Source organism: Grammomys surdaster, unplaced genomic scaffold, assembly GCF_004785775.1.
Source record: "Grammomys surdaster isolate TR1022 unplaced genomic scaffold, NIH_TR_1.0 65, whole genome shotgun sequence".
NCBI lineage: Eukaryota > Metazoa > Chordata > Mammalia > Rodentia > Muridae > Grammomys > Grammomys surdaster.
Genome location: NW_021604567.1, coordinates 16520063 through 16544627, shown reverse-complemented (window position 1 = coordinate 16544627; position 24565 = coordinate 16520063). Strand labels below are relative to the sequence as shown.

The window sequence follows — 24565 nt, the reverse complement described above, 5'->3', positions numbered from 1 at the left end:
TATCACATATCTATAGTTTTTTCCTGATCTTAAATTACTTTTCTAATTATTTAAGTAGTTAGAAGTTGTTACCCACCCCAATTTTTAGTATTCAGTGATGAGTTCTCTTCTTTTCTGTAGAAAATGTAAATCATCGTTGATACTTGGAGACTATTTAAATTTTGCATTGTAATATCTATTAAAGTTTCAACCAAAAGAAAAAAAAGTTGTTACCCAAAATCCTATGACTAATGGATGCTATATAAGATTATAACAAATTTTTATTCATGACCATGAATGTAAAAATGCTCAAAATATAAACATTTAAAATAAATATTTTAATTGTCATATTTTGTATATTGTGAACATATAAGTTATTAGAAATAATTTTTCTGCCGGGCAGTGGTGGCACACGCCTTTAATCCCAGCATTTGGGAGGCAGAGGCAAGTGGATTTTTGAATTTGAGGCCAGCCTGGTCTACAGAGTGAGTTCCAGGATAGCCAGGGCTACACAGAGAAACCCTGTCTTAAAAAACAAAATAAAACAAAATTTTCTGTTTAAGTAGGCTGTTTTTAGGTCTATTTATAATCATGAAAATTACAACAAATAAGAAATTAAATTTTAATGAATATACCATTTTGATGCTGGCATCAAAAATATCAAATACTAGGAACCAACATAACAAAGTGTAATGTAAAGCTTTAGAGAGAACATATAGAAGTTCTGTGTGACTAGAAGTGTGTACTGTCATCATTAGCAAAGTGAGCCAATATTGTAAAGATATTATCCCGCTCATAATTGATGTCAAGGCTCATTACAGCTCCAGCAGGAATACCTGTATCTTTGCAAAATTGTCACACTAATTTGCAGACATAATCAAAAATTCCAAGGACTAAGAATCACTAAAATATTTGTAAAACAGAGAAGTGGAGAGTAATTAATTTGTCATTGTCAAGACCTTCTGTAATGCTGACAGAAATGAAAACTTTTTTTTAATTCAAAAATAGGAAAGATCAGATCAATAGGAAATAAAGACCCTTGAAACATAGCCATGCCTATCTTATTAGGACCGGGAAAAAGTTATCCTGTGAGTCAGTAAGAATAGTCCTTAAATCTCTCCACATTTGACACCAAATATAAAACCAATTCCAGATGATGGCTTGTGCATGAAAGAGCAAAACAGTAAACTCCTGTGATGAATATCTTCATAACTTCAGAACAACAGTTTCTAGTGAGAGAGAGAGAGAGAGGGAGGGAGGGAGGGAGGGAGGGAGGGAGAGAGAGAGAGAGAGAGAGAGAGAGAGAGAGAGAGAGAGAGGGAGAGAGAGAGAGAGAGAAAAGAAAGAACAGGCTAAAAGTAGAGCAAAGAGTTTCGGGAAAGTCCAGTGACGTGGAGAAGGCTGCTTAGCGTCATTAATGAGGGAGAGAGAAAGTCAAGCCCTGGTGCAGAGGCCTTCTGTACTGCACAGATGATTTCAATTTAGATGACGGTGCAAAAGGGTCATGATCTCTGGTATAATAAAACACTCATCTGTTGCTAGTGGGAGTGGCAACTAGTACATATATTTTATACATCATTTCACTTTAAAATTGAGTATCTAAAAGAAATTAAAAATAAATAAGTAGATATCTGTGTATCCTAGTGTGGCGCTCCAAAGTGGAAGAGGCTCAACAAGATAGATAAAGATGGTATTCATCTCATGGAATTCTGTATACTACCAAAAATAACCACACAGCAACCGGGTTCGTGAGGCTCCTGTTGGATTGACTGATACGAGGACAAGAGCATCATGTTAGGGAGGAGTGTGCGTGCTGACCGAGGATGAAGCCGTCTGGGTCACTGGCAAAGCTCTAGTTCTCAACCTACGTAGTAATTTATGGTAGTTTAATTCACTTGAATTCTACACTTTTGTTTTATGTATTTTATGTGTTTTATACACTTACAATGCTATCATTTTATTACCTGAAAAATCTTTAGACTTGCTAATGACTGTTTCTCTGGCTGCTGTGCTGAAAATTAGTTATTCAGTACAGTCATCATAGGAACCCTAACAGTAAAGAGAGGTGCACAGTGAGGTCAGCAGGCTTGATGATAAGTGTATCCAGCTGTAAAAGGGTGTGTCCAGTACCGATCTTCTAACCTGTGGATGTGTTTTGCAGGAAACAAGTTTTCATAGTCGGTTAGGGCTTGTTTATAACCCCACATCGAAGATAAATGAAGAGAACACAGCCATTTCCAGAGGAATTTTGGTAGCTTTTCTTACACATAAAAACAACCTCTTGAGAAGCTTTCTCAGGAAACTGGCAAAAGGAGAAACTGCTGAAGCAATTTATTCTGGAGATAAAATCAAAACATTCCTTGCAACGGTCAGTAAAACAACTGTGTGTGTTACTGGGTGTGTGTGCTTGTATATGTCTGTGATATATTTTAAAAATATAATTTATATACTTAGAGTACCATGATATGGAAAAATATTAATAAGTATAAGAAATTGGGAATAATAGCTTACTGGTTGTACGATGGGGAATCGGTATCTGAGCTGAGAGCCTAGAGCTTCCGTCCACACTTCAGCCATGGCTACGGCTGCGTGGGCCTGTTGTGTACTTAACGTTTGAATTTGTTTCTCAGTCATACTAACCGTATTTCAAGTGCTAAACAACTATGTGTTGCCATAACTACCATATTGAATGTACAGTAGAAAATTTCTACAGTCATAGGCGTGCATGCCAACTTGCTAAAACTTGCGACCCCGAGGGCTCCTAGCGGTGCTCAAGTAGAACACACCAAGGTGAATTGTATGTGTATTAAGGCCTGGAAAGTCTGGAAAGTCCTGTACCTCAGTGTGAAGTCATGTAAGAACTTCCCCTGATCTCCTGGAAGATCCGTATACTGTTTGCTGTAACCAAGGGTTATGGTCAGTATTTGATGGTTTAAGTACAGTTACTACGTCGCTCTTTTGTTATTAGAGCACTGAGGTGAGATGGAGCATTTTTATCTTAAGCACTATTTCTTAAGAGCATCTAATGTGAGATAGTGAGTTTAGAATTTAATGAACATTTCATTTCCTTAATGTTAAATTTTATTTAAACTGATGTTTACAAACATTTTAATAATCTACAAATCCCCCTTAAATTGTCAAATAATGAATAATTTATAACCATATGTATGTGGAACTGGATTTAAAGACTTTGTGAATGATTTGGCAAAAGAATATTATTTCTTTAAAATGTTTCTTTAAGAAAATTTTTTAACATAATTTGCATAATTTTATTAATATTCATAAAGAGAGACTTACATAAATGAATTGTATCTGCCACTTCATCTTTTGATTCATTTTTAACCTCAGGAGATGGATAAGAATGCTTTTGAGAAAAAATATAACACCATTGGAGTAAATATTTTCCGAACTCACCAGTTATTCTGTCAAGATGTTCTTAAATTGCGGCCTGGCGAGCCTGGGATTGTCAGCAATGGGAAAGTAAGTGGAAGAGACAGCACTAGCGCAGTGCACAGAGAGCCAGCGTCTGATGTGACAAGTCACACAGTCCAGGGGCGGCACTCACGTACTGCACACTGCTCAGAGCTAGGATAAATAAGACGGCACAAGAGCCCCCTGTGCACTCAGCTGTGGTAACATCTTCGTGTCATCTGTGACGGAAAGCAGGGTGCGATCCATGCATCCAACTTTATCTTGTTCGGGACATGTTTTGTTGGGACAATACACCTTCATAGCTTGAGATGGTGTACAAAGCGTATTTTTACGTCTTTTTCTCCTGTGCCTTTCCCCTGCAATTTTTATGTCACATGACACTAGTTTTGCAAATTCTGAAGTATGTTTACGTAGATTGTTATGTCTTTAACATGCTACAGTCCTTTACAAACTATAAAAAGCACAAATTCTCACTGCATTATGAAAATGTACTACTAATAGCTCATTATTTTACATTCTAATTCTTTTTTTTTTTACAAGAGACATGTCTGTTTCTCTTAAAGGTGTGATTATAGCTTCACCTGTAGCTTTCTATGACATTGTGGCTTTGATATTTGTGTATGTGTGCCGTCCATGTGCGGGTCAGAGAGAGGAGTTGTACAAGTTTATTCTGTCCTTCCATCATGAGTGTCCTCAGGATTGACTGAGCTTGCGCTGTCAAAGCTTTGCAACTTTGGTCACCTGAGTTGTTTAGGCAGTATGTTTCATGCTGCTTTTCTTGTGACTTACTGCAGATATTTCTGATCAGTCTATAAACAAATACAGATGATACATACTTATCAATATTTTTGAGGATGAAAATCTGATTTTATATTTTATCAGTTACTTCAGTATAAAAATTAGAATCTGATCATTAAGTTTATTAAATAAACTAATGTGTTTGACAGATATCTGTCTGCCTTAACATGTTATATAGCAAATCATCAAATTATCTTAAAAGTTCTAATGCATTCTAATTTTTCTACATTTTTTATGAACTCTGTTCGCCTCTGCTAACATCACACTCGTTGGAGCCGGAGAGATGGCTCAGCGGTTACAAGAGATTTCTGCTCTTGCAAAGATGTATTTTGGTTCCTAGCACCCACACGAGGTGACTCACAACTCTCTGTAGCAGTAGGTCAGGGGCCAGTGCTGTCTTCTGGCCTCCACAGGTATTTCCAACACACACAATTTGCACTCAGACATGAAAATAAAATAGCCCTTCTTTTCATTCATTCATTTATTTATTTATTTTACATCCTGATTGAAGCCTCCCTTCCCTTCTCTCCTCCCCGGCCCTCCCTCTTCCCCCTCCCCTCCATTCCCACTTCTTTTTCTTCTTAGAGAGGGGAAGGCTTCCCGTGGATGTCCACCCACCTTGGCATATCAGATTGCAGTAGGACCAGACACATCTTCTCTTGAGCCTAGACAATGCAGCCCAGTAAGGGGAAAGAGTCCCAGTTAGGAAACAGTAGAGACAGCCCCTGAAGACCAAGCTGCTCACCTTGGGCCTGTGTCCATCCCGTGCATGCTGCCTGATTGGTGGCTCACTCTCTGTGAACCCCCATGGGTCTAGGTTAGTTGATTCTGTAGGTTTGCTTGTGGTGTCCTTCTGTCTGTCTCCTCACTTCTTCTTCCCAATCTTCTGCAGGATCCCGCAAACTCCATTTAATGTTTGGATGTGTGTCTCTGCATCAGTTTCCATCAGATGCTGGGTGAAGCCTCCTCTCTGATGATGGTTATGTTAGGCTTCTGTGCTCAAGAAGAGCAGAGAATCATCAATGCTATCATTAACAGAGGTGTGGTCTCTCTCAGAGCATAGATCTCAAGTGGAACCAGTCATTGGTTAGCCACGCCCTCCACTTCTGCTCCATCTTTGCCCTTGCATATTTTGTAGGCAGGACAGATTGTGGGTTAAAAGGTTTTATGACTGGGTTGGTGTCCCCATCCTTCTGTTGGCCTAAACCTTTTTTTCTTTTCTTTAAAGAATCATAATCGGCAATAGTGCTATTTTACAAACTGATTGCAAACATTACTACTTATTAAAAGTACTGATCAAACTTGATAGTGAGCAGTGCAGAAGTCCAGGGATGACCTTACTCCCATGCCATAGAAAGAAATGCAGCTTTTAAAGAGATAGTTGTTAAGTATATGCGCATCTGTGACTCTCCTATCCTGTCCCCTAGGCAGAGCGAGTTGTGAGGGGTGAACCAGTGACAAAACTCAGCTGTGACTGGGATGCTGTGCTGGCAGCAGCTGAGTACAGAAACTGATCAAGTGAGAGTATTTGTGCCAGCTAGTGGGAAATGTGATTCTGATTACCGTTCAGTTTGAGTAGAATGTACTTTACACTGTGCAGCATGGCCGATGCTACTGTAGCGGTGTAACCCTCATCACAGCTTTTCAGAGTGTCATTATAGAGCAGAAGAGCCTTCTGTGGAGCAGATTGTTAGCATTTTGACAGTTTAATATTTGAAACAGTTTCTGCAAGGTTTTGAATTTTAATATTTAAGACAGGGTTTCACTGTGTCCTCTGGGATTGTGTAGGGTGGTCTGGCTTTGGACTTACAGATACCTGCTCGCCTCTGCCTCCCAGATGCTAGGTTTAAAAAGGGTGCCACTATGTCCAGCTAATGGTCACATGATTTATTGCCAAAATACTAAAGAATTACATGTTTATATGTTTATATATGCTGTTAGTATAGTTCTTCTTGTATTTATCATTTCTTGCCTTTCCTAAGCCACACTAACCTAGGTTCAGACTCAGTTGTTCCACGAGGTGTAGAAACCTGGCTGCATTGTTTGTACAATATGAGCTATTGTCTGGTGTGAGGCTAGCTCCAGCAGTTGTTCACCAATCCCAGGAGTTGTATGGTAGTGTCTGATAGAAAGCAGGTGCGCATGCACACACACACACACACACACACACACACACACACACACACTTGGTGGATGAAGCAAGACTCTAGCAACTTGAATTTGTCTCTTAGTCCTTATGTACTTTAATGAAGTCCTCTATGCAGGGAAAAAAATCACATTACAGTCACTTCTCAATCCTGAGTTTCAGTTACACATAATGATTACAAGATTCATATTTTTAAAAACAAGTTATTCTAAATTCCAGACCTGATTACTCAGTTTCCCCTGTGGTTTCTTGCCACTGTGTATGTGTATCCTAAAGTCACAGCTTCTCTATTATAGATTAACACAATTTGAGCATGCCAAATATTTTTAACTGCCAGGTTCTCTTGTATTGGCAGGTAGCAGTTTTCAGTTACAAGGAAGGAAATAGACATCATGTTATTCCATCTTAACACAATTCTTACTCATCTAGCACAGTTAGCCATCTACCTAGTCTTATATTGTTTTTGTCGCAACATAAACGGATAGTCAGCTAGAGAACTTGAAGTCAGTGAGCTCTTACTTTTGCTGAGACAACAGAAAAAGAAAATGTTTAATCAGTCGACATGCTGCAGAGCACTAGGTCCTCCAGGCACTCCACACCTCCTCAGCAAATACATAGCTGAAAAGCCAGGGAAGCAGACTTTACCATGGGCACAGAAGCTCAGTTACCATCTTTGGTCATTAGCCTGTTCCTTGTATGTGAAACTCTCAAGCCCTTAGCAACCAAGCTCGCTTTGTTCTGGTGCTCTGACCTTAGCAGGCCATTCACTAGGTAACTAAGAATGTGCTTTTTATTTTTATGCTGTGCCCTAGGTTTTCTGCTACAAAGCAGCTGTCAAAACACCCTGACCTGATTTAATTCATTGTTCATGAAAAAACACTTTGACCTAATTTTTTAACCATACTTATTTTTAATTTCTCAGAAATCTTTGCTAAATCATTAATCTGAGTGGCATTGCTTTTTAGGAAATCACCACTATGGTTATGTATTGTGTGTGATTGGATTACAGAGTTGGAGAATTAGAACAGCCTCAAGAATATTCATACAAGGCAAAAAACAGGGTGACCAAGGCAGCAACAAGTGCAGTGAGGGCTAGCAGCTGCAAGGGTATCAGGAGACAGGAGTCTCAGGGCTTTGGCTCTCTGAGGTAGACTCACACTGACTATGCTGGTGAGGTGAGTTGTCTCTTGTCAAGCTGCAGTACTGACTGCAGTGCCTCCTGCTGCATGGCTTCTGCCGTAGTCTGTTATTGAGATAGTTAATAGGCCTTGATTGTAAAAATATGTGAAATGCCCAGACAAGGTAACTTTTCAGTAAATGTTAACTTGTGTTTTCTCTTGAAATATTTGAGAACTGCATGGAAGTGGCAGGCTCATGTGTGGACTTGGTTTTATGCAGTAGTAGATGAAATGTGGGAAGCAGCCCATAGCGAGGGGCTTCTACTTCTACTCAGTGTCAGTGCACGTGCTGGTAGAGTTCAGTAAACGTTAGTGTTTTGTATTATAGAATGCTACATTAATTTAAAATAATCACATTTCACCAGGTGGTGGTAGTACATGCCTTTAGTGCAGCCAAGGCAACCCAGAGAAACCCTGTCTCAAAAAAAAAAAGTTTAAAAAATGAAAGAAAAAAGAAAAAGAAGCAAAAAGAATCACATTTCTAAAAATATTGCAATCAAGACTTAAATAACAGATTTTATCCTATTGTTGCTTAATTTTAGAGCTTAAATATTTTTTCCACCTTGGATATTATCAGATCTTATACCTTATAAATTATAGTATTTGGGAGATACATCCAGATTTACATAGAAGGATAGATACTGAAGAATCAGAGATACTGAAGAATCTACTGTTTGATGCTGTGCTTGGTTACACAGATAAAAGCAAGGCAGCTTTCTGGTGTGTTTAGTCAGATAGCCATCCTTCTATTCATGGATTAAAAACAAGCAAACAATAACAAATTGAAGCTACTTTTAAAATTAAATTGATATCAAATCTTAAAAGTTAAAAAAAAGTTGACATGAGTGCTTTTAGTATTACAGTGCCTGTATTGTGTTAAGACCCTGTAACTTATATTTATAGTGAAACATGATTTGACCTCTGATGTCACCTCTGCAAGAGGCCAGTACTGTGCTTACATGACTTTAAAACAATGTTCACTACAGAAGCAGCTGCAGAAAATGTGTGAAGAACTAACTGAAACCAGTCTCTGTAATCTAAAACAACAGTATTCTACTTGCCATGGTCTAAGGGTTGTTAAATATAATGTTTCCTCCTTGAGACGATGTCAGCCCCACATTCTAGATCAGGACTTAGTACACATGACACAATAGTGGCATGGCTTAGCTCCCTCAGAAAATGCTCATGGTGCTACAGTTGACGGGAGTGTCGGAGTAGACATGAACAGAGAAAAGTGTCCTGAATGTCTCCTAGAAAATATCTAACAATAACACTGTCTTTAAGTTCGTAGGACCTTTAAAAGGGGAGTTCCACAAAGAAGATTTTCACTTGCTTGAAAAGATAACATTTAGTAATTCAGCAGAGAAAATTGCAGTCATTGTTGAAAATATGGAAACGAACTCAACACAGTAAGTATTTTAAAAAGTATTAAAGGAGTTGGTTTAGAAGTTTTGTGTTTTACATATATTTTATCTCCCTCTTTCTATTCTTCCCTCCCTCCTTCCCTGCTTCCCTCTCTTCCTTTCTTCCTTCTTTTTTGGTTTTTCTAGACATGGTTTCTCTGTATAGCCCTGGCTGTCCTAGAGATCCTCCTGCCTCTGCCTCCCGAGTGCTGGAACTAAAGGCCTAAGCCACCATTTTCTGGTTATCTATTTTCTTTTAAAGTTAGAAACATTTTGATAGTTAGAAAAGTAAAGATACATAATGATAAAAGACTGAGAGAAGGTTAATGATCAATCACAGGTGATTAAACAGCAGAAAATAAACCATTCTCCCCCCCCCAGCACCCCTCACTGAGGACTCTGTGTCCCCTCAACTCGTTCTCTCTCTTTGTTTGTGCTCACCCAGCTCCGTCCCATCCTCTCACAAGAGGAGCCGTTCTGTAAAGACAGTGGTATGCAGAAGCCTCATGTGCTGTGTTTCTACCTTGGCTTCAGCTATAAATACCCACTGTAGGTGCTTCCTTTGTTGAGTGCTTTGCCTTCCCCAGAGAAATGTGATTATACTGTCTGTCCATTGTAATTCACTTCCGTAAGATGGCAGTGCTAGCTAGCTGTGTGTGCGGAGAGAGCCTCTGGAGTTGTTAACTGTAACATGAAGTATGAGATGTTCTCATCCTGGAAGTCTCACGCATTGCTCTCTGTTTGTATAGCATGAGCGACCTTGTGATGAAAATAGATGTGCTTATTTCTTCATCGGCTGTGCATGCTTCTCGCTATGAGGTCCCATTGCTCAAAGAGAGTCTCAGGTAACACTGTAACAATATCTGACACGTTTTTGTCTACTGAATTATTTTATGAATTCTTTCCTCTTGCCATGAATTATTTCCATTTTGTATAGCATAATGAAAATTAAGTTTTCTGTTCAGTAAAAAAAAAAATAGTAATATAAAGAGAAAAAATATCTAGGACACAGCTCAGGGGTAGAGGATATGTTTGTCTTTCATGCATGAAGCCCTGAATTTAATCCCTAGTACCACGTGACTAACATGCACATACAAACACACACATACACAGGCTCACTGAATGCACATACAGACACAAACACACACATACAAAGCACATATACACATATACACACACATAAAACACCACACAAATCTAGTTGTACAGCCTAGTGAATAAAAACACACTTAGAATGTAAAGTTTAAAGTAATACTTAGCATGATTGTTATTTAATGTTTAATATTATTAGTAACTTTAAGCATCTTCAATCATCATAAATAATACCATGTATTTTTAGTATGTGAAATACTCACTTTCTAAGCGCTGGGCTTATAACTGTGTAGCACCACACACAGTTCACATAGTTAAATGATGTCTTGGGACTAAAACACAGTACAACCTTATAGAAAGAATTACTAGTTGTGGGAAAACTTACAGCAGCAGGAGACAGCGGTATAGTTAAGCTGTAACAAGCACATCATATTGTAGCCATTGGACAGCCAGTGTCTCCAGGAGCTGCAGTGTGGGAGTAGCTTGTAGAGGTTTTGCAAGAGAATTAAGCAGCAACAATTCCAGAGTCATGTTACAAGATCATCTAACTCCTAACCTTAATTTCTGACAAAATTATCTAAGACCTGTGACTCTACTACTCTTATTACAACACAAGTCATAGCTTCAAGTAAAATGAACTTTCCCTCAGTAATTATGATTAAAGTAAATATTTCATTGTTGAACATCAATTTTCTCACTGCAAAGAGCCTTTCTGTAGCAAAGATGACTATTCTTGTAACTCCTCATGTGTTGCCTTTGATTTCATAAGTCTTTTTCTACTGTCAAATTAAAGTCTTCCTTCATCTAAAAAGAAAATGCTTTTATTTGACTAGTGTTAAGCGGTAATTATGTTACGTAGTCTTTACTTTACAAGCGCACATATTACTGCTTGTCTCCCTCTGGCCTCTTTGTTTCTATTTCCCTTTGAATTCAGTTCACCTGTTTCTTAATTTATGATCTAGATCAATGGGAGGCAGACAGGAAGGACAGGAGGGAAGGAGGGACGAGAGGACTCGAGATCCAAAGAAGTGATGGTGACCTGGGCTTGTTTCACACTCACCTCTAGTGTGGATTGATTTTGTACAATGCCAAATGGGATAAAAGTGCTAAGTAGTTAGCTCTTAGATCTAAGGGGCTATGTTTACCTAACACAGAATGTACTGGTTTCATTTTCCACATAATGCAACCCATGAAAAACTATCAGAATTTTTACTGTAGTATTTTCATTCTTTAAAGTATATTTAATTGTGTATTTATAAAATACCTAATTTTTTTCAAATTCATTATAACTTTACAACATATCATATACAGATTTCAAATCTGCCGTTTATTATGTGAAATACTCAGAATTTTTTAACTAAACAACTCATAAGGTTGTACATAGCTAAGGTCACGATTATGGATGTATTTGTATAAACTTAACCTACTATGTTTCTCCCACTTTTTGTTGTTCTAGTGTTATAAAGATAAATCCTCCAGAGAATGATACATTCTTTGATATCATTGCTATTGTTGATCCTTTGTCAAGAGAAGCTCAGAAGATGGCACAGTTACTGGTGGTAAGATGATATACGTTGGACTAAACCTTTCATTTGAAACTTCAATTTCCATGTGTGTTAAGTGCGATGAAGTATTGGTGCTCTTCTCAGGTCTTTACACCATCTGACATTTTAGACACACACATACGTGTATGAAATCTATGCATTTCAGTATATGATAGTAGAACAGGGCACAGGTGTTGCAGCAGCACTAGGCTGGGCACTGCTATGGCCGAGCTGCTGTTCCCTACACAGTTGATGGTGTGGCACATAAAGTGAGCTTTGATGGATTCCAAGCTTGACCTATCAGCATGGCTGGAAACAGGGCCTAAGAAAGCAAAGTTGAATGAGTCCGTACAGAAGGGACCCTGGTCACAACACGTGCAGGTAAGGAGAGAAACTGTACAGTCCTCCACTCCTCATCCCTCCATCATCCCTGAGCATGCAGGAGGCCCTGCAAGCATAACAGCATGACAGCTGCCTTCTCACCAAGAAACCCACAAGAGAGCCCCTGCAGCAGCCAGATAAATAGACCTTACTTAATCTTGGACCTGTGAGAAAGTACGCTTCTGGAGTTGAAGCCACTCAGTCAGTGGCATTTTGTTATGGCAGCCTGAGCAAATCAAAGAAATGTCTTCCAAGTTGCTGAGTGGTACCCTTCAGAGAAGCTGGTGTTCACTCTTATTTAGGTGAAGCTTGAAGCACAGTAAGTAATGCTTAGCAAGCAGGCAGAGCTCAGGGAGGGAGGAACACACAGATTGTATCCAGAGATTCAGCTTCTGTAGTGAGGGTCTTGAACAGGATGTAGTCACTGTGGGAGGTGGTTTGAAAATGCTTGGCCCAGGGAGTGGCACAATTAGAAAATGTGTCCTTGTTGGGTTAGTGTGTCATTGTGAGGGTGGGCAATGAGACCCTCCTCCTAACCACCTGAGAGCCAGTCTTCTCGTTTGCCTTTGGAACAAGATGTAGAACTCTCAGCTCCTCCAGAGGCATATCTCCCTGGGTACTGCATGCTCTTGCCTTGATGATAATAGACTGAACCTCTGAACCTGTAAGCCAGCTCCAATTAAATGTTGTCCTTTATAAGAGTTGCCCTGGTCATGGTGTCTGTTCATAGCAATAAAACCCTAAGACTCTGTCATCTAGCAGTCAAGCATAAGCTACTCAAGCTGCTGAGACTGTCGAGTAACCTAAGATCACAGTTCAGAGGTCATCTGTGTCTTGCTGTTAGCATAAAGGAGAGAACAGGGCAACACCACCAAAGGTCCATAAGTGACTGGAAATAATAATAGTAAGAGGCTGGCAGCCATGCCCAGCAGCCTTTCATGAAGATGAAAGTGTAGGGAAGTCTAGTGTTCTGACTTACGTCTGTATCCCAACACTCAAAACCAGGCACAAATGCTATACGTTTACGACCATGCTGGCCTGCATTGCCGTATTCTGTCTGAGACAGATGGAGAGAAGATGACAGAAGAAGAAAAGGAAGAAAGGAGGGAAGGAGGAAAGAAGGAAGATAGGAAGGAAGGGGAACGTTCAAGAAATGTTCTCCACTGCAGTCAATAAGGAATGCTGAGAGGAGGGGGAGAGGAAAAGCCCAGCAGTTTGTTATCTAGTAGCACGTGGTCGGCCCTGAAAGCACACACATGCAAGGGACGCAGTCGGCCCTGAAAGCACACACATGCAAGGGACGCGGTCGGCCCTGAAAGCACACACATGCACGGGACGTTTGGACTGAGCAGGTTCTAGTTACTTACCTGTGTGTTTTGTATGTATAACAAAACTTAAAGGAAATGAGGCCATGAATTTGAAAGAGAACAAGATGTGTAGAGGGAGATACACAGGAGGACCTGGAGAGAGGTAAAGGAAGGGATATACAGTTACAATATCAAAAAATTTTTAAAGAAAGAATGTTGTCAGAATTGGAAACCCCTCTGACTGTTGGCTTCTCTTTGGGAAACAGGCCAAAGTGTAGGAAGTAACTCTAATGAATATTGTTAACTAACAAGTTAAGGTTTATTGTTGTATATTCCATTAGAACTCCATGTTGTAGCTTTCTCAGACAGTGTAAAACCTTTTTATGAATGCATTTATTAATGTAGGTGATGATCTTAGACTTTGATATTGTTCCGCTTCAGAGTATAAACAGCACAAAGTTAACCCCATGGCTGTTTCACTGTTCTTTCTTAGCACTTGTAAATCCTTCATGTGTGAGTTTCTTCAAGTATAGAACTCAAATTATCCTTGATTTTTAGTGTACAACTTCCCTGATAACATGAAGAATCATTATTCAGAAGAAAATGTTATTTTATGTTTAAGACCTATGTCAAGATAGAACTTATAAATAGTAAATATGAAATTATGGAGATAAGAGAGAGGAATTGCACATCACTATTTCTTTGATAAAAATAATATGCTTTATTTCTGAGAAAATTCATTTTTATAAATTATTTGTAGAACAATATCTTGCATATTGGTTGTAGTTTCTAGCTTCACTTGTCACTCATTCTGTGTAGTGACTGATTCATCTATACAGTGCTGATCTAACACTGGAAGGGGAAACAAGGCATCCCCTGGTCTCCATGGCAGCGAATTGAGTGACAGAATAGGAGCTAAACCCCAGAGCTCTTAAATGTGCACTCTGTCTCATGTAATTCCTCACTAAGTCTCTGTTCTTTGTGTTACGTGTACATTTCTGTTTCTGCCTTTATCCATATTTTTATTAATAACTTTTGACTCATCTGTGGTTTGTTCCCTGTGTAAAGATGAGAGAGAACAAAATTCATTGTCTCCCTCTTCTTACTTATTTAATGATAATTAAGACAAAAGAATGACTAGGTCATCCATGTATAGCCTACAATGTTCTACGTCTCTTATGACACAGAGTGAAATTCTGAAAAGATCACAGTATGCTAGGCAGTGCTGTGAGTCTACCACTCTGTGTCTGCAAACCAGGTTCTAGTAAATATATTACTTTTCCTTCAATGCTAGGGAAATTCAAAACCTCTGAAAGGAAGTTATTTTAAGCAAAAGACTAGCAACTTAGAGTTACTTGAATGTCAACCTCTTGTGTAACTTCCTGTGGCCTGTGGCCTTGGGAGGATGTTTGAGGGTTAAATGTGACAATGAATGCAAATGGCTGATGCAATGCATGGGGCATAACATATGCTCAGTAGCTGTTAGCTGTTGTGTCATTTAAAAATCAATGTGGGCCTTTTCAATAGGTGCTTGGGAAGATTGTAAACGCACGGATAAAGCTGTTCATGAACTGCAGGGGTAAGCTTTCAGAAGCCCCGCTAGACAGGTGAGTGGACGGAAACACCTGCACATGCATGAAGGAGGAAGAACCGGCTGTGGACGAGCTCTGTCACGTCACTTAATGGCTACAAACTAAGCCCAACTCAGTAAATGTGTCTTAGCAGAAGTTGTATGAAACTTTGTTTACAGGCACTTGTAGGAATTTGATAAAGGAGTATTTACTGAGAGGTGTTTCCAGGGACATACAGTGAGGTTAACGGTTTCCAGGTTAACTGTATTGTCTACAACTTTCCAGACCCACACTCCAGCATGTCCTTTGGCACATCACCACAGTCACTATTTGGGAAAGTAGCTTAGAGTCTGCCAGTGACACGTGGGAAGGCTGTGATTTTGAATGACACGCTACTTAACAGAAACACACTCTGCTTTTTGGTTCAGAATGGCTGTCGTTATAATTATTTCTATTAATAGAAATGTTTGATATCCTTTTGTGCCTTGGGACAGAAAGACAGTGTGCCCTATTGGACTAAAAGAGCTTCATAAGGCTTATTGATAGATGTGTTTTTCTTGGTTACAGTTATTGAACTCTAAACGTGCATGCACACCTGACAGAGAAGGTATAATTCAGCTAATATCTAGATTGCTTCAAGTATGTTGTATTTTATATATTATACATTTTACCTTGAACCATGATTTTAAACAAGAAGTTTTTAATGATTGGAAGGCAATAAAATAGAAAATATGGAAATTAAAAATGGGAGTTTTGAACTCATCCATTGGCCCCTTGACTGACACCTGTTTTATAGCTCATTTACTTTTTAGGTTGTTCATTTCTCTTTTGTATTTCAAATTTATCATATACCTTTCTAAATCTGATCAAAGTTATTAAATGTTGGTCACTATTTGAAAGGTCTGTCTCATGGGTACAGAATTTTATTCACAAGACTTGACATTCCCTTCACAATATCTCTATAAAGCTTAGAATGCATTTAACAGAAGAAGAAAACTATTGCAGGCTGGAGGTCTAGCTCAGTGGTTCAGAGAGCTGGCTGCTCTTACAGAGAATCTGAATTCAAGATCCAGCAACCATTTTCAGCAATTTACAATTGTCTATTAAACTGGCTCCAGGGAATCTGATGTTCTCTCTTGACCTCTGTGGGTACTAAACCATGTGCACAGGCATGCTTGTATGTGTGTGTGTGTGTGTGTGTGTGTGTGTGTGTGTGCAATTAAAATGAAAATATTTAAAATAAAAGATTACTAAGGTTGAATAGTGGCGAAGACAAGGCTTGTGTAGTAGGAGTATACTGAAGTGCTAGCTGTTAATGAGCGTATACAGCAGGCACCATGCTTTAATCAGCTAGCGCAGCATAGTCTTACCCTGTGCATACACCAGTCAGAGCATTGACAGGTTTGTTCTTAGTCCTTCCGTTTTAGTAAACATGGTCTCATTGTCTCAGAGCTAAGCAAAGAACTAAACAAGAGTCTCTTCGCTCCATGCTCTGTCTCCTGTCTTTCTGAGCCTCCCTTTATAACACTAAAATAACCCAACTCAGGAAATATATCGTAGTTTATTGCAGAAGTTGTATTCTCCTGAGTTTTACACAAATGCCTCCCTGTTTTAATCCTACACTTTCTTCTTTGCCTTCCATCGCTGCTTTTTCAAGTATTCTGTTTCTTGTCTTTAACTATTTTCTTTTTTATCTTTTTTGAGCTTTCATCTTCCGTATTTAAACCTATTCAGTTGCAGGGAGAGGAAAACTCCTCAGGAGGTAAAGGTGCTTGTTACCAAGCCTTATGGCCAGACTTTGTCCCTCGGAACCCACATGATGGGAAGAGAGAAGTGAAGCCCACCAAGTGTCCTCTGATTTCCACGTGTGCATTGTTAGGTGCATGCACACACACACACACATGTACAGACACTACATTCAGTCTTAGGGGCTGAAGATTGCAGCTCAGCATTTCAAAGTAGTTGCTACTCTTGCAGGGGACTGGGATTCTGTTCCCAGCACCTACATGACAGCTAACAGTCCTCTGCAGCTGCAGTTCAGACACATAAAGTAAATCTTTTTTAATTGCTCCCTTGCTGGGCAGTGGTGGCCTATACCTTTAATCCCAGCACTTGGGAGCAGAGGCAGGCAGATTTGTCTGAGTTCAAGGCCAACTTGGTCTGTAATAATAGTCTGCTAACCTAGGCTTAGTCACAGAAGCTTGTAGCATCCATACATGCTAATCTGGACCTAGAATAGTTTCTGCTTCTGGCATTTACTACGGAATAAGCTCACCCTTTCCTGGTTCTTTCTGATCTTTGATTGGCTGGTTCAGTTCAGCTGTTCTGACTCCTCTCCCAGCTGACTGATTCAATCTTGGCCTCAGACTGACTCTAGCAGTCTTTTCTAATCTCCGGGCTTCTTCTCATTCTCTTGTTTGTTCTGTTTTTGCCTGTGTCTAGCTTGTTCTCTCTTCAATGTCTCTATAAAACTCTCCTGGTGAAACTACCTCCTTCTCCCTCTTGGCTGCTCTCCTCTCCTCTGAACTCCACTGCACTGCTCTTCATGGACTCTACTGTATCTGTACTATACTCTCCTCCTGTGCTGACTGTCCCTCCCTTTAGTAATTCCTTTTCCTCTGTCTTCTCAAGAGAGTTGGACATATCCTGTTCTGTCAGATCTTAATCTGATTCATCACTTTGTCTGCCATCCAGTTAGACATCACTTTCAAACATGGGGACTTCCTTCTATAAACTAACTTTACCTTAATGTTTGGGTTTAAAGGTGAATACTGAGAATGTGTCTGTATCCCAGCCAGAGGGATAAAAGGTGCATGTTAAGGGATAAGCCACACCACAATGAGAGACAGGTTCCGATATCCTGTAACACCCATCCACAGTAGCTCTCCTTCACTGCACTTTCACATTTGCCTTGAATATTTTTCTTTGTCATTGAAGTTATTTTTACTAAATCCTAAAAAATGTCCTATTTCCAGCATTTCTAGAAAAGCTCTTCTTTAGTGTTTATGCAGTGTTTGGCATGCTGAATGATTGGTGCATTTCCCTCGTGACCGGTCTCTCTCGTGTCTCTTTATACCTTATTGGCTTTGCATTGCATATGAATTCTTGCGTGTCTTCTCCAGTGAGTCTCATCACTGAACTGGAGTAAGGGTCGGCCCTAGTCAACTGTGGCCAAATTAACTGAAGGATGTCTGCCATTTAAGTTAGGCAGGCTTGGTTATCCTTTGCTGGGTTTCTCTCTCCGGCTCTCATCAGGGTCTCAGATAAAGAGCACTAGAGATGCACACAGTGGCAGTAACTGCAGTACTTTTCAGCCAACCACTAGAAGACACTGCAGTCCTTATCCAGACAGCACCACAGCAGTGTGAGCTGCGGAGCCTTGAGAACTGCAGCAGGGCTGACACAGTTTTCTCTCAGTTCAGAGGACAAACAGCAGTTGGATAGTGAGAGCGTAGACTTCCCAATGTGAGTCTGAGCTTAACACGATTGTAAAAGTATATTAGAGAATTGAAAACATCATTTTTATATTCTCGATATTGGCTCATGCTATTCTTGACAAATGATTAACCTTTAGTATGATTATATTGAACAATGAGACTGATGTACAGTAAAAGTGCAGTTATGTCTAATGATCTACTTAGCAGGCACATTTAACTTCGTCCCATTGGTTTGATTTTAGTTGAACTTGAAGTTGGTATCAAAATTTCCACTTGACTTTTCCTCATTTTCGGGCTTTCATTGTTCCTCTTCAGTGGTCGGAGCTCATACAACAGCCAGACTGTGTGAACACATGTGAAGGGTGCAGACCTGATCACACATGCTCTACGCAAATAGATTTTTAAAAATGTTAATTATTTCATTGAAGAATAAAATATATAGTACACTATATAACCATATAAAATAATCTCTTAACTCTTGTGGCATATGGTTATATATTTAACTTTTGGTTTAAGATTTTATAGTTATGTTTATTAAGCCATTGGCAGTTTTAAAATACTTGAGGAATAAATAATCATTTTAATTTTAGTCACAATATTTTTTTGTGTTTTATTAACAGCTTTTACCGTTTTGTTCTGGAACCAGAGCTGACATTAGGGGCTAACAATAGTCCTTCTCATGGACCAGTGGCAAAGTTCCTGGACATCCCAGAATCACACCTTCTGACTCTCAACATGATCACCCCAGAAGGATGGTTGGTTGAAACAGTGCACAGCAACTGTGACCTTGATAATATTAACTTAAAAGATGTAAGTTATTGTGGGAAGTAATGTGAGAAGAAAAGTAGAACAGCCCCTTATCTGTTAAAGCTGTGGTCAGGGAGCAGCCACATGGACACCAGCGTTTCAGCCCTTGGCCTCAGTGTGCTCTCCCCCGATTTTACATTTGCTTCACTTCAAACTTCAATGTCTCCAGGCTCATAAATGTCCTCACCATTTCTATTCCCATCTGCCACCATCTCAGGAAGTTTTGAGACAGACAGTCTAGACAGTCTGGAGATGAAATGTGACCATCTCGATCGACAGTACCTGCTTTGCTTGGCAAGTTTAACTTCTATACGTTTCATTCAGAACACATTTTGAAGGTCATAGCTCATAGCTAGAGAAATCAGTCTGAACAAACATAAGCTAGAAAACAGGAAACAAACTGTGGTGGACTATTGGCTAGGCCCACCTGCTCCCAACATGTCAGTGAAACTTCTAGAATGTAAATATCGAGACTTCTCATCGGTGCTCATTGTCCATGGAGAAAAACGGAGAAGAAAGTTTTTAAATGTTTATTGTCATCTATTCCTTCTCCATGGTGACAATAGCATAAGGACATTTTCATTTGAGACTGTCGTGCGCTCCAGCCATAAGTACCTCCAGAAACTCCACTCTCTCCCCTGTCCTCCAGGGCCTCCCATTCCCCAGGCTTACTTCTAGTTTCATGCCATGTGTGTGTGTCTATACATATATTGTATGTGTAATAATTTTATTGTGTATAGAAATGTAGAAACCACAAATGAGAGAAAACAGTTGTCTCTGTGAGCCTGATTTATTTCACTTAACATGAGGACTTGTGGTGCCATCCATTCACGTTCTAATTACATAATGTCATTCCCGTTCATAGCTCTCCCCATTGGCATCCTCTGTTGGGGAACGCACAGACTGACTTGTAATGTGGTACAAAGTAAACGTACATTGTGAGCAGGGCTGCAGTAAATGTGATGTTGTCTTCAGTCTCCCGGGAGCATGCTCAGAGGCTGGGTCACATGGGCATTCTGTTTCTAGCATTTTGAGGGCTCTTTCCTACTGGTTTCCAGAATAGCTCCACAGCTGGATTTCCAGCACGGTGCCTAAATACAGCTGCCCCAGCTCCTCACCAGCACTCCGTGTCTGTGTTCTGTATGGGAAGCATTTGACTGGTGTAAGATGGAACGTCATAGTTTGTATGTGCACTTCCCAGTGGCTAGGATGCTGAGCGTCTCTTGTGTTTACTGGTCATGTGTACTGATTGCTCGAGTACTGCATACTTCTTTCATCATCCCACTTACTGATGTGAGTGTTTCAGTATTTAGCGTTTTGTCCAATTCTTTATTCTAGACCTTAATTCTCTGTAAAATTTATAGTTAGCAAAGATTTTGTCTTTTACTCAATTGCTTCCTTTGCTGGGCAGCTTTTCAAATTTCATTTAGTCCCATTTGTCAGATTTGGAGGTGAAGTCCTCAGCTATGGGGTCTTTAACAGGAGTGCCTGTTTTGCAGATAACGTCTCACCATACTTTTATATCCATTTCAGAGTATTGGCTCATATAGTAAGGACTTTGATCCTTTTTAATTTGATTTTGTGCAGAATGAGAAATAGAACTCTAGCTTTAACTTCTGCATGAGAAGATCGAATTCTCTTGTTATCATTTGTTGAAGAGCCCACTGTCTTTTCTAGAGTAGATATTTGGCTATCCTTGTCAAAAGCATATCCAAAGCCATGGTGGGTTAATTCTGGGTTCTCATTGCCAAGGCTTCTTTCCACTCATTACCCATTTACTCCTAAGGAAATTTTACATGAGCCTGGACCCATGTACTATAAAGTAGGTATACAGATCCAGTATTTACTATTAATAAATCATAACTTTATTCTTAAACAATTCTTTGGTATATATATATAATTTTACCATTTACTAAAGACGAAGGCAAATCTGCATACTACTAAGACGGATGTGCTTGTTTGGTCCTTTCAGTTTTACATTGTGAGTGTTTTTTGTATGTGTGTGAGCATATATACCACAGTGCATGTATAGAGGTCAGAGGACAACTTGTGAGAGTCAGTTCTCTCCTTTCACTGTATGGGTCCCCCATGGGCATCCACTCATACATGGATAGAACAGAAATATAAAGTCTTTTTTTTTAAAAAAAAAAAAAAGTCTTTTTAGGTTTTAAATATGCATTTATAAAATTACTTACTTGAGTATGTGTATTGCTGTTTACGTTTTAAATATGCATTATAAAATCACTTGCTTAATGCATTGCTGGGCATTTTTAACTATTATAACTGGGGCTTTTTGCCTGGTTTCTTTCCTAACAGGATTATTATCAATGCATATGAAAACCTACTAGTCAACTAGTTTTCTGAAAGTATTTGTGAGGTCTAAGGGCTTTCTGAGCAGGCTGCAAGGTCTTTTATAGAGAGGATAGTGTTGTCCACATCAAAGGCGATTGACTCCCTCTCTTCCTGTTTGTAGACTGTTTATTCGTTTCTCTGGTCTTATTGCCCAGCTAAGACTTCAGCAAAAAGTACTGAATTAGAAGTAGAGTGGAAACCCTTAATTTCTTTCTAATTTTAGTGGATATGTTTGAGTTTTCCCCCAGTTAATATAATGTTGAATGTAGATTTGTTTTCTATAGAACTTACTATGTTGATCTATGTTCCTCTTCTTTCGATTTTCTTCAGGGCTTTTATTATGAAGGGATGGTGGGCTTTATCAAAGCTCTTAACTGTATCTATTGAGATCAGATCATGTGACTATAAGCTATTTTCCATACGTTGCTGAATTCAACTGGCAAGTATTTTGTTAAGAACTTATACCATGTTCGTCAGGGGTTGGCCTACCATTTTCTTCTCTGTTGTGTACATCTCCACTTTTGATATCAGTAAAGTACTGGATTCATAAAGTATGACTGGTAACCATCCTTCCCTTTCCTGTTTTATAGAGTAGTTTGAGAAATGTTAATGTTCTTCTTCAAAGGACTGGTGGAACTCATAACCATCTGGGTTTGGAATTTCTAGCTGGGAGACTTCAACTCTCCTTGCTTCCTCTGCAGCTCTGTGGGCTGTTTATACTTATTTAACTTTAGCAGATCATGGGTGTCTATAACTAAATCCATGTCTGGATTTTCCAGATTAGCATAACTGTTCAAACGATGCTCTGGATATGCTTGGTATCTGTTGTAAATCTCGTTTTCATTTCTAATCTGTGTCTTTCTCTCTCTTGCTTGGTTACACTAATGGTGTGTCAATCCTCTTCATTTTTTTTTTCAAGAATGAGCTGTTGTATTTATTCTGTTCTTTCTTCCATCTCAAATTCATTCATTTCTAACTTGATTCTTATTTTTTTCTTCCCACCTACTAGTTAGGGTTGTCTTAGTTTTTGTTTTCCTAAGACTCCTAAGCCTTAAGATTCCTCACTAATTCACTTGATATTTGTCTTTTTTTAAATATAGACATGTATTGTTATGAGCTTTCTTCCCTCGTTAAACTGCTTTTTCTGTATTACCTAAGTTCATTTTCATTCAGCTGTAAGAATATTTTTTAAATTTTATTTTATTGGATATTTTCTTTATTTACATTTCAAATGTTATCCCTTTCCCGGTTCCCCCACCCCAACCCCCTATCCCATCCCCCCTCCCCTGCTTCTTTGAGTGTGCTCCACCACTCACCCATCTACTCCCGCCTCCCTGGCTTCGAATTCCTGTACACTGGGGCATGGAGCTTTCACAGGACCAAGGGCCTCTCCTCCCATTGATGCATTGATGTTCCACAAGGCCATCCTCTGCTACATATGTGGCTGGAGCCATGAGTCTCTCCATGTGTACTCTTTGATTGGTGGTTTAGTCCCTGGGAGCTGGGGGGTCTGGTTGGTTGATATTGTTGTTCTTTCTATGGGGTTACAAACCCCTTCAGCTCCTTCAGTCCTTTCTCTAACTCCTCCATTGGGGACCCCATTGGGGATCCTGTGCTCAGTTGTAAGAACTTTTAACTCCTCTCACGATTTCTTTGGTGACCACTCACCATTCAGCAGTGTGCTTCTCAGTCCCCACGGGGCTGTGTGTTTTCTAAAGTTTTATCCTGTTGATGTGTTGTGTCGCTGCGTTGTTGATGTGTTGTGTCGCTGTGTTGTTGATGTGTTGTGTCGCTGTGTTGTTGATGTGTTGTGTCGCTGCGTTGTTGTCTGGGTTAACATGAGACATGATGTCAGTTTGCTTGTATTTGTTAAGACTCACCTTGTGTCCTAAATGTGATATATTTCAGAGAGTATTTTATGGGCTTCTGAACAGACTGCTTATGGGTGGAATGTGTAGTGTAGACTATCGGATAACGCTTTGTTCAGTACTCATGTTTGCCCGTCTTTCATCTGGATGACTTGTCTGGTGTCTGAATGTGATGTTGAAGTCATCAGCACTGTGTGGAGATCACTCTGGGTCAAGACTTACTATTTGTTCATTAAATTGGGTACACAAAGACTCGGCTCATACATTTTAAGAATTGCAATATTCTTGTGATGTTTTGTTCCCTAATCATCATGAAGTGGTCTTCTTTAATTCTTTGGAGTGGGTGTGCGTGCGCGTGTACTCGTGTGTGTGTGTGTGTGTGTGTGTGTGTGTGTGTGTGTGTGTGTGTGAATATTTTATTTGCTTGAAAGTTCTTATTCCATTCTTTCACCATAGCATTGTGTTTATCCAGTACAAGTATGATTCCTGCAAGAAACAAACTGTTGGTGCAGGGATCTTTTTTAAATGGCTTCTTACCATGATTTTGATTGAGTGTCAAGAGAAGAGTTTCCCAGACCTGTAGGATGCGGATCCCAAGAGGCCTGTCTAGTTGGAATGCATATCTGCTTAGTGCTGCCTCCATGTTGATCTTGTGTTTGAGTCTGTCTCCAGGCTTTGGTTTCTGCGCTTCCCTCCACTGATGCAGCTGCTGTGCGGCTTTTGCCTCTTGGGCCCTTCCCTTCCTCTCTTCCCTCTCACCCGTGCTTTGTCTCCCTATCTCTTGTTGCCCTTTAAGGTATCTGATCTTGAAGTATGTGCAAGCTTTCCGATACTATCTTTGGATTAAGCTGTTGTTCTAACTGGCAGAATAATATGTTAAAATATACTGGATCTTTCCAAATGTTGAAGGAACAAACTAACAAATGTACAGCACTCTAAAAGACATTGATTGAAATTTTAGAAAAAATATTCCTTACTGTCTTCCTTTAAAACTATTCCTAGCTTCTGTATTTGTTATCTTCATCATAGAGAAAGGCATGACCGTGCGCCTGCACTAAGAAGGCACACGCACTTACCTGCAGTAAGAAGACGCACGTGCTCACCTGCACTAAGAAGGTGCATGCACTTACCTGCAGTAAGAAGGCACACACACTTACCTGCAGTAAGAAGGCATACATGCTCACCTGCACTAAGAAGGTGCACGTGCTCACCTGCACTAAGAAGGTACACGCACTTACCTGCAGTAAGAAGGCACACACACTTACCTGCA

General features: G+C 39.6%; 1 protein-coding gene across 1 annotated transcript in view; it reads left to right on the top strand.

Annotated features, from left to right (window-relative positions):
- Positions 1-24565, top strand: part of Uggt2 (UDP-glucose glycoprotein glucosyltransferase 2) — a 119614-nt gene that overhangs the window by 54842 nt on the left and 40207 nt on the right. The window contains exons 21-27 of the mRNA XM_028771534.1: positions 2141-2347; positions 3328-3459; positions 8818-8942; positions 9686-9781; positions 11485-11587; positions 14788-14867; positions 18889-19078. Of these exons, the coding sequence (XP_028627367.1) occupies positions 2141-2347; positions 3328-3459; positions 8818-8942; positions 9686-9781; positions 11485-11587; positions 14788-14867; positions 18889-19078 (933 nt within the window). The remainder of the gene's footprint in view (positions 1-2140; positions 2348-3327; positions 3460-8817; positions 8943-9685; positions 9782-11484; positions 11588-14787; positions 14868-18888; positions 19079-24565) is intronic.